The 9893-nt window shown below is 50.9% G+C and overlaps 1 protein-coding gene across 1 annotated transcript; it reads left to right on the top strand.

Moving 5' to 3' along the window:
- Positions 1-1385: 1385 nt before the first annotated feature.
- Positions 1386-6518, top strand: LOC149810202 (cationic amino acid transporter 1-like). Its single transcript, XM_089994386.1, has 5 exons — positions 1386-1579; positions 2550-2693; positions 3511-3865; positions 4904-5245; positions 5730-6518. The coding sequence occupies exons 1-5, from the start codon at positions 1386-1388 to the stop codon at positions 6516-6518; spliced, it is 1824 nt and encodes a 607-aa protein (XP_089850512.1).
- Positions 6519-9893: the final 3375 nt, after the last annotated feature.

Below are 9893 nucleotides of genomic sequence, written 5' to 3'. Positions count from 1 at the left end.
GGGAACCCTGGGGCGACTCGTTGGACGGGGAGGTTTTGCCGAGTTGACGACATGGAGGCTGCTGGCGAAGTGAGGATGCGTAACGCCCTTAAAGATCCCTACGAAAATCGAGCGCATTGTAGTAACGCTGTCCCTCATTGGTTCGTTATGATGTTGCACCGCTGCTCATCTTTCAAAGTGCGAAATGGCGTCGAGTCGGAAAACGCCCACTGTGCTTCTCGGCAATGTGCCAATGGTCGTGCAAGTGACACATAGAGAGCTACTTACATTGATAGCGTGCTATTTCAATTTGACCACATACAGACGAACAATGCCATGCTTCTCAAAGGTTGCTCCATGGAACTTGCGAAAACTTGCCATCCTGAAACGTGGTAAAGCAAGTTACGCTCAGACGGGTGAGCGCGCTGTTTCACGAGCCAGAGCGATGGTGAATCAACTGCAAGAAGAAACGAGTTTTTTCGCTCATGACACAGGTGGGGTTGTGGTAAAGGAAGGATGGAGTGTGACTTACCGCAGCAGCTGTCGCGATACTCACTCCCTTTTTCTCTACGCTCCTCCACGACCCATGGAGGGTTCTGTAATCGAAAATTGTGTTTTATGGCTTCGTATTTTGGATGCTGCGGTTGGCCGCATGTACGATGATCGACTGGAAATTGGATTCTGCAGGGTTGCGAGCTCGAGATTATGCGTTGGAGGTGGCAACTTGTCTGCAGGAAACGGGGGACCCCGCTGATATTCAAATGTATTCCATTCAATTGCATGCTGAAGCTTGGAGGGTTACTTAAAAGCACGTCCTCGTCTTCCATGCGACACAGTGCCTGTTATCCTAGAGCTTTCCTCAGCTCGTGACTTGGGCGACGAAGCTGTGCAGATCGCTGAAAAAGCAAGATGCGTATATGTGCATGTACGCCAGATGTTATGGGATGCATGGCTTCTCACCGAGTCATTCGGCGAATGCTGATTACTGAGGTTCGATAGTATCCTTGGATAGTCGATGGTGCGACTGTCGATGTTCGCATTGCCTAGGAAGACCTGCCAGGAACTGCGTGTTATGCCATTAGTTGGGCCAAATGCTCACTTCATGCTGAAGAAGTCGTCAGTCGGCAGGAGGAGGACGAGCTGGGCTCTTTCGAGGAAATTAGGTGCCCCAGACATGTCGTTGTGGAAACATGTTTGATGCAGGCGCATATAACTAACATGCAGCCTGGCATCTTATTTGGTACACAGTCCAGATTTTCTCTGTGTCACGAGGTTGCTTGCCATCTTTACTTAAAGTCCACATGACGCACCCACGCAGTTTGCGCCCAGCACAGTGAGCAGCTGTTGTATGTCCTTGCCAGCTCGAGTGTGAAGTCATCACCATGTCTTCCGAAATATCTAGGTATATGTCTTCAACAGGAGGGAAGCTCAAGAGGAAGGCCTTTTCGTCGAAGTCAATGGCCCAGATAGATGCCGCTTCGTCTGGACATGAGCTCTCCAAGGTGCTGGGAGCTTGGGACCTGACGTTCCTTGGCATCGGGGGCATAGTAGGGGCCGGTGTCTTTGTCTTGACAGGAGTAGCTGCCAAGAATTTTGCGGGGTGTGCGGTTTCCTCCTTATTCAATCTCGAATCCAGGGTTTTGCCTAATTCATCATGAGCACCGGGCGATGGACACGGCCAGAAGGCTTCTGAGAAAGAACAATAGCAACCATCTGTGAGCTTGTGACCCAGCTGCTGTCTCAAGATCGCGTGGATATCTGCCATTACTTGATTTCTTATAAGCTGTTATTTTACCTGGTCATACCGATTCAGTGTCCCATGTGTTGGAGAACTGGCTTGGACCCCTGTCTTTTGCCCCTGCCTGGGGTCATAGTGCTTGCTGACTCATGAGGTCGTGCTGGTAAAGGGACGGCCCAACCCTGTCTTGGCTCAAGTCCATGGTTGGGCTGCAGCATTTCAACCATGTCGTGCCAGTAACATAGATGAACGGAAACCGAATGCACAGTTTCCAACAGGACCTGTCGGTCAGTCATTTGCCAGCCTGCACAAGCATGTCCTCATAACATAGAAATACATCATTAATGGGGTCACAAAACTCCGTTGAGTCTTGCGTACGTACTGCACTTCAATGATTTCAGAATAGGCTTCAATCCTCATTTTCGCCCTCCAGAATCATGCATTTTCAAGCATCGCGACCCACAAATTACAGGTTCTGGCGAAGCGCTGTTGTACTTCTCTCCCACAGGCAGTGGTGTGAGCCTCGTTCTTGGACAGGGCCTACTTGCAGGACTCCATGCGTCACATGCATGCACGCCATGAGAGATGCATGCCATCAACAACACGCATTAGCTTGTACAAGAGCTTATGTCTGATACCAGAAATGTGATGTTTATCATCTGATATTGTGCGTGCTGATTCAACAATGGGCAGCCAACGACGCTATTGTACAGCCTATAACTTAAAGTAGCTCTTGGAGTTGCCAATGTTCACGTGGATGCGGTAATGTTGTAAAACGATATATCATATACACATGGATCGAGTTCTGGCTGATAGCAGGTCGTGCATGCAGGCCTGGGGTAGTCTTTTCGTATCTGGTGGCTTCCGTTTCAGCCGTTCTGTCTGCCTTTTGCTACACCGAGTTTGCAGTGGAGACTCCGGTGGCTGGTGGAGCTTTCCTGTACATCTCCATGGTCTTTGGAGAACTTGCAGGCTGGTAAGTCCTGCTAATACATGGCTCCGTTTCCCACTGCTCGACATACCATGCAGTCCCAAAAAATCACTGAATATCTGGCACAGTTGCTGGCATTATTCATTATGATATTTTCAACCACAAAAGCCTTGCTGCTACATGCCCTCATTATATCACATAGGAAAGCAAGCACAAGTCGGCTCAGGCTGAACGCAACCAAGTATCCACGTTCGAAGCACTACAACGACTGCGGTCGGGACAGGCAAGCCTGTAATCAACGCGCGGTCGCTCGCACGAGCCGAAACTTGAACAGAGTGACGGTGCATCACAGCATTGCCCCTACATAGGCGGATACTGAGCCCGAAGCGCGTTGGTGACTAAACCCTCCATGATAACGTCGCCCCCAGCACTCGCTGTTGTAGCCAAGTGATCATCATTGCATCACATACCCTACGACCTTTAAAGATTCGCCAACAGCCCTGTCTTTCAAGGCCTCCTGTGTGCTCATGTGATGTCAGACTGCGACGCGGATTGAGCAACAAGGTGCCCAGCATCAACAGCTATCAGGCAAACCCGCTCATGCTCCATGCTTGTCTCACAGAACCAGCACCAAAGGGAAAAGCATTAAGCGACGGCAAAAATATACCGGTCGTACGGTAGATATTGGCAGAATAGTCAAGCAACAAAGACAGCACATTCGAAGTGATACAGCTCATTGAACGTCAGCGGTCGGAACAAGCAAGCCTGTCGAAAACGCGCGGCCCCTCGCATTCTTCACGAGCTTCCATCTTCTTCACCATCACGGTCGACGAAGAAACAAATCAACCAGTCACCGTTGCAGGATCTCAGCCAGCAACTTAGTGTTGGAGTACACGCTCTCATCTGCAGCAGTTGCCAGATCCTTCTCCTCCTATTCAGCCACCCTATTCGGCCTATCTCCCAACGCGCTCCGCATCTCTGTCAGCGACAGCGACATCATCATGCTCGACATACCGGCCGTCCTCGTTGTCATCGCGCTCTCGATTATGCTGGCCTTTGGGACGCAAGGGGGAGCGCGTTTCAACACAGCCGTAACGTTGCTCAACGTTGCAGTGATTGTTTTTGTACTCGGCGCGGGGCTCCCACGCTTCAAGGCTGAGAACTTCGTGCCTTTGCTCCCCTTTGGCATGCATGGTGTGTTTGCGGGCGCGTCCAAGGTGCGTACTCGGCTCAGTGATTCGCAAGACCGGGGCTTGGACCCCATTTTCCCCCACGAGTCATGCATTTTCAGGCATCGCGGCCGGTAAGTTACAAGTTCCGGCGAAACGCTGCCTCGGCCGCCATTCCTGGAGACTTCCACCTGCTGCTTTTTCAAAAAATCCAAGCAGAAGCATGATGATGATGTATCTTTCGGCCTGTGCCAACTACTTCTTGCTCTAATGTATCTCCAGTAATGATGATGCACCTTTTCAGTACAATACCGCATCCACATAAATTCAGAGAATGCAATAGGAACTTGCTGAATCGTCTGTCCAACTTTTCAAGCATGCATGCGATGTCTTGCGTTTGAAGTCCAATATATGTTCACCCGGGCGGGTTTGTTCGCTGAGGATCGCGTTGTATGAATATTCGAAACAGTCGAGTCTGACCATGTCAACAAGGCTTTGCTCTCGCCCTCGCCATCCCTGTCTTGTGCTGCTGCCATTTTTCGAAACACTGATGCATCCATGTGAAAGACACTCAAGTCAGCAACCACTATCGCGTCGGAAGCTTTCAGGATTGGCCGTTGATAAGGCATTGTAATGTGATGCTCAGGTTGTCTTGCAGTCCATCCATCGGCAGTGACCGTCCTTTGTGAATTCTAGGTGCAACCCGGGAATCAAATCCTGATTGTAAGGCACTTTGCAATACAATGGCTTGCTTGTACATCGCAATGACAAACGCCACAGCGCTTCGCCAGACTTTCGTGTTTTTGCGACCCAGACGCTCGAACATGCATGTATTCTTGGAAACCCCGAGAGAGGCGTTTTCGTTGTGTGCTTGGGCTCTAAGTGAGGCCATATATGTGGACGACTCAGGCGAGAATCCCTGAGTCGATTGTCACGACCATCTTGCTAAGTTCGTCGATACCTCAAATGTTGATGTTTGCCGATATGCATTCGGGGGGCAATCAGGGGTGGTCGAATCCAAATTCAAAATCCAAATTCAGTCTGGCGAAGCACTGAAGGGCCAAAGTGAACAACAGTGCCTTGCAGGTATTCTTCTCTTTCATCGGCTTCGACACGGTGGCGACTGCAGCGGAGGAGACTCGAAACCCATCGTTTGACCTTCCCATGGGCATCGTCATGTCGTTGTGCATTTGCTCCGGCCTGTATGTCGCAATGTGCGTGGCGATCTGCGGAATGGTCTACTACACTGATATCGACGTCAATGCCCCGTTTGCAACGGCTTTTATCAACGTCGACATGCAGTGGGCATCGTACGTGGTGTCGTTGGGCGCGGTTGCAGGCATTGTGACGAGCTTGCTCGTCAATCTTCTTGGACAAGCCCGCATCTGGATGGTTCTTGGACGGGAGCACCTCGTACCACCTTGGCTGGTGCGCCCCATATCTTGAATGCAGAGAAGCACCTTCACATCTTTTATGTTAGATCAGCAGCAGGGAGATCTCTGGCCATGATGCAGGTTTACCACAGCAATTTCTGCTCTTCCAAGATTGGTCAGCAAATGCTCTTGGTTTCTGCACATCCCACTGATACTGCATGGCCCCAGCTGCAGATTCCCGTGCTTTTCACGTTTTACGCGTCAGCACCTATGTCATTTTATCCTGATCTTCGATTCGTTTTTAATGCCTTTAAACAGCCACTGGTTCAAAGCATAGGCATGGTTGGCAGTGGATGCAACACAGGCAGCCGTACATGTAACTCCTTCAACGCATACACCATGTAGTCCTTTCATTATATGCAGCTACTGAGCATGCTGGGAGAAGCCCGGTGTGGTTGCATAATCATATGCACGTTTCGCCAAAACAGGTTTCGGTGTCAATCAAACACACATACCAAATTCTAACTCGTTCTGTGCAGGCGCAAGTGCACGAGCGCACACGAACTCCAGTACACGCGACCATCATCACAGCGTGCACAGCAGGTGTTTTCGCGCTCCTCGTCGACCTGGAGGCCTTAGCGGACCTCGTCTCCATCGGCACATTGTCCGTGTTCTTCATGGTGTCCTCAGCTTGCTTGTGGAAGCGCTACCAGGCCCCCTCGGAGCCAATTCGTTCCTCCCTTCTCTGCAAGATGCTCCTCCTCATCGCCCTCTCCTTCGCCCTCTCCATCAGCTACACATCCCGCGCACCGTCTGCACTCACGATCGTCTGCTGCGGGCTTTGGGTTGCTTGTGTAGCGTCTTTCTTTGCCGAGCCTGTTGCGTTTGTTCCCAAGCGCTTCACCGTACCCCTCCATCCTGTGTCGCCGTGCCTCTCCGTCCTCGCCAACGTCTTCCTCATCACCTCCCTCGGATATTATGCGTACATTCGCTTTGCGGTGTGGTTTGTGTTGTCGCTCTTGGTGTACATCTTTTACGGAGTGCATCACAGCAAGGAGCCTGGGGCTGACTCCGGCTCTGATTTGGGTATGGCAAATGGGATTCGCATTCCAGCCGACGACCCATTCTTGGACTCTGTTAATTTCTTGGACTCGGACAATTTTAATTCGGCACTGGAGATGGCTCGGCAGGCGCCTGGCACCACCACACCTCGTAGGGGGGCACTGAAGACGCGCGCTGGGAAGGACGATTCACCGAGCTTGAGCAAACACCCCAAGGCTGCCGAGTATGGAGCGGTTTCAACTGGAGTGGAGCTGCCTGAGTCATGACAGCAGCTTGCAAGAAGTTTCGTCTTTGCTCATGTAACTTGGCCGAACTCTGTCATCTGTGGTCGTGTATTGAATACATTGCATGTCCAAGAGTATAGGAAGCCAACGCTGACCCATCATTTGTAAGCTCAAACGTGCCATTTCTCACATGTCGAGCCTGTTATGTCGTGAGTACACACCTGACTACTGATATCCGAAAGCACGGTAGGAGATGCTTATGCATGTTTTCGTCAGTCACACTTGTGGGCAGCCTCCGTGAAAGCTGATGAGCAATACATCTCCTTTGATTGAAGTGGAGTGCGTTCGTTCAAGCAAGACTTACATGGAACGTTGCCCACCTACATTTCAATGCATCCAACAGAACCTGCACAATACCGGCATGCGGCGAGATTGACTGCATTTCAAGTAATCCTTTGGCCAGCTGCCGTGACCTACACACACAACAATGGAAAAATGAATGGCCAGCCTCAAGTAACAGCAACATCTTCAGGACAGAGGGACAAAAAAAAAAAGTGATATGGGTTCCTCAAATGCCACAGTGCAGGTGCTGTACAAGCACCAACGGGGTAAAAAATGCCAAACAGCACGTAAACCGCTTGTTCTGTGCACCACATTGCATCATACAAGAGTTACCTGTCTACGATCATCTGGAAAGTGTGGAGTCAAAACGTGCACAAGACAGCAACCTTGGGTCACGACGAACGTACAGGCAGCATTCAAGGGACATAATATCAACAAGTGACGTGCTTCACTGAGACCGATGCCCGGATGTCCGACCCGATGTCACACAGACCGCCCGTCTGAGCTGACAATGGGATAATGCGGAATATTTTGCTCAACATGTGGTCCTCAGCCACAGCAAGGTTGCAGGCAGCGTTCTCAGCTCGATCACACGTCAAGTAGATACTGCGTCGCATTCAGGTTGACGCACAACGCAGCGAACTCAAGCTGCTACAGCGCCAAGCTCTCAACGATCGGACAGATATTGCTAGCATTTATTCTAAAAGTACGGTATATATGTACATCGCGTCGACCGCGTGGCGCAGCTCTCGCATGACAGATTTTCACTTCGGTGGTTGCGATGTGTAGATCAAAAAGTAGTAGTCCAGTACACCTAATGTAAACAGAATATAGAATTCACAAGGCCTCGACCGCTGCGCGGTCTCAGCTCTTGCAGTATACTTATTGGTTTGGTTATGTCTACGTGAGCCTATCAACTCGTCTTTCGAACACGTTGGCTCGAGTCCAAACACTGAGGCCTCGACCGCGCGGTCTCAGCTGCACGCAGGCCAAGCAACATGACCATGTGTACCACCTGACATGGTAAGTTGACTCCGCAGCCTCAAACCTGGTGAACGTAAAGGCAAATTCAAGCTCCTCATGCACCTCGCCCTCGACGATCCCGCGTTGCAGCCAGCGCTTCGCCAGAATGGGGTTTGACTCCCACTTGTGCCCGAGAAATTCATGCAGTTTCATGCATCGCGGCCCGCAAATTATAGGGCCTGGCCAACGCTGGTGATCACGGCGAGCGTGCGGCGATGTGGAGCTGTTCAGGGGCCAAGCTCTCTAGGATTCTGCGGACGACGTTCTTCCCCTTGATGAGATTGATCCGACGGATTCGTTCGTTGGCGAGGTGGCACTTGTCCGAGCTCTGTCCCATAGGCAGCATGATGACCGGAGCATGAAGAACAGTTTCCATCATTGATGCACAAGGCATGGTGCCCCCCTCCCTCACAGCCAGCGCCGTTCGGTCCCACTCTTGCTTCACTGCCCGGGCTGCCATGTTAAAGACTTTGCTGTCTGGGTCCGCTTGCCAGTACTGGCCTGCAGATGCTCAAGTTGCCCGTCAGCCTGGCATCACCTAAGTGGCTGGCGTAGCTTGTGATGGGCGGGAATAGCTGTATAGCAATAGGAGACTTCCCCTTCCTGGTGTGGGAACTCCCAACATGACGTGGGGAGTTCCCCGCATGAGGAAGGATAGTGGAATTCCATGTGGCACATGGAATTCCACTCCCGTGCAGGGTACTATGACAAGCCCCATTTGAGCCCCATTGAGCTGTAGTGTATCTAGAGTAATAATGAACGAATGAAATTGGTGGGTGGCAATAGCTGTGGGGCACATCAGGCTGCCGTGACCAGTTTCGCCCTTGCCAAGTGCTTTTGGATGATTTAAAGCTGCACAGAGAAGTGCAACACAACACCACACTGGAGGAGGGATGCGACCAAAAAGGCAAGCGAGCTTTTGCCCGATGCGCAACTTTGGCCCGACGCTCCTTTTGGTTGCTGCGCCATTTTAAGGTCTCAAAAGAACCTAGCTTCGCCTGGCACAGGCCACAACAAAGGGAAAACAAAAACGCCAAAGGGTTTATAGAGTTTACAAGAGGAAAAAATGGACGCTAGACGTAACATACATGAACGAACATAACAACAGATAATTATGACATGATCATAAACATGCACTACACTGGTCCACAAATATATGGACCCAGATGTAACTCTTGAGTGTTCCTCCGAAACCAAATGACGTCGTGGGTCTGACAGCGTCGCACCTCGATTTTTTACGCGGATGGTGAGGGAGTTGGCGGACCGAAGCTTTGCGAACTCCTGCTGGATGTGGCGGTTGAAGTGGTCCACCAGCGTCTCCGCTTTCTGGCTCGGCACGTATCGGATCGAGATGTTGCCCTACAAGCGCGAGCCCCTTCAACGCATACTCCATGTAGTCCTTTCACGTATAAATACGTCAGCTGTGATGAATAACCTTTCATTTATGCAGCTACTGAGCATGCTGGAAGAAGCCCGGCGTAGTTGCATATCAATATGCATGTTCCTCCGCGCAACGCAGCTTCAGGGCCCCACAAAGGGACAAGGACTTCACGAGCTGACAAACAACGTTCCCATATACGTTGTTTGTCAGCTTGGCTACCTCTGCTTTAGAATGGCATCTTTCTTAAACCGCAGCTGAGTGAGTGGTAGATAGGCACAGTCATGCAGGTTGGTGCGAGCATGTCCTTGTAATCGGCTCTTCTTGTATGCATAAGTAGCTGCCTCTCGATAGCAAAGCAGGCTTTCTTGCGTGCGCGAGTTGTAGGTCGCAACCTACCTCACCAGAGACAGTAGCAGCACCAGCAAAACTGCTGATCTCCCAAAGACCTCAATGTTCTGGGACTGATGATGAGCTTGGTCACCATGTAAGCATCCAACATGCAGCAATGATGGGATTCCAAGCATTGAATATTGTGCAATCATGAGTGCGTGATGCCATTACGCAAGGCAGAATACAGATTAAGGAGATGGAGGTCTAGTCACACATGGGTCGCTTGCAGGTGAGTCCCCTTCTCCACTGTGGTCTGCTGTTAGCATCATGCAGCAAGTGGG

Source organism: Nuphar pumila, unplaced genomic scaffold (assembly GCF_984573655.1).
Source record: "Nuphar pumila unplaced genomic scaffold, dmNupPumi1.hap1.1 HAP1_SCAFFOLD_475, whole genome shotgun sequence".
Taxonomy (NCBI): domain Eukaryota; kingdom Viridiplantae; phylum Streptophyta; class Magnoliopsida; order Nymphaeales; family Nymphaeaceae; genus Nuphar; species Nuphar pumila.
Note: the sequence above shows the minus strand (reverse complement) of the source record. Positions and strands in the feature narration are given on the sequence as shown.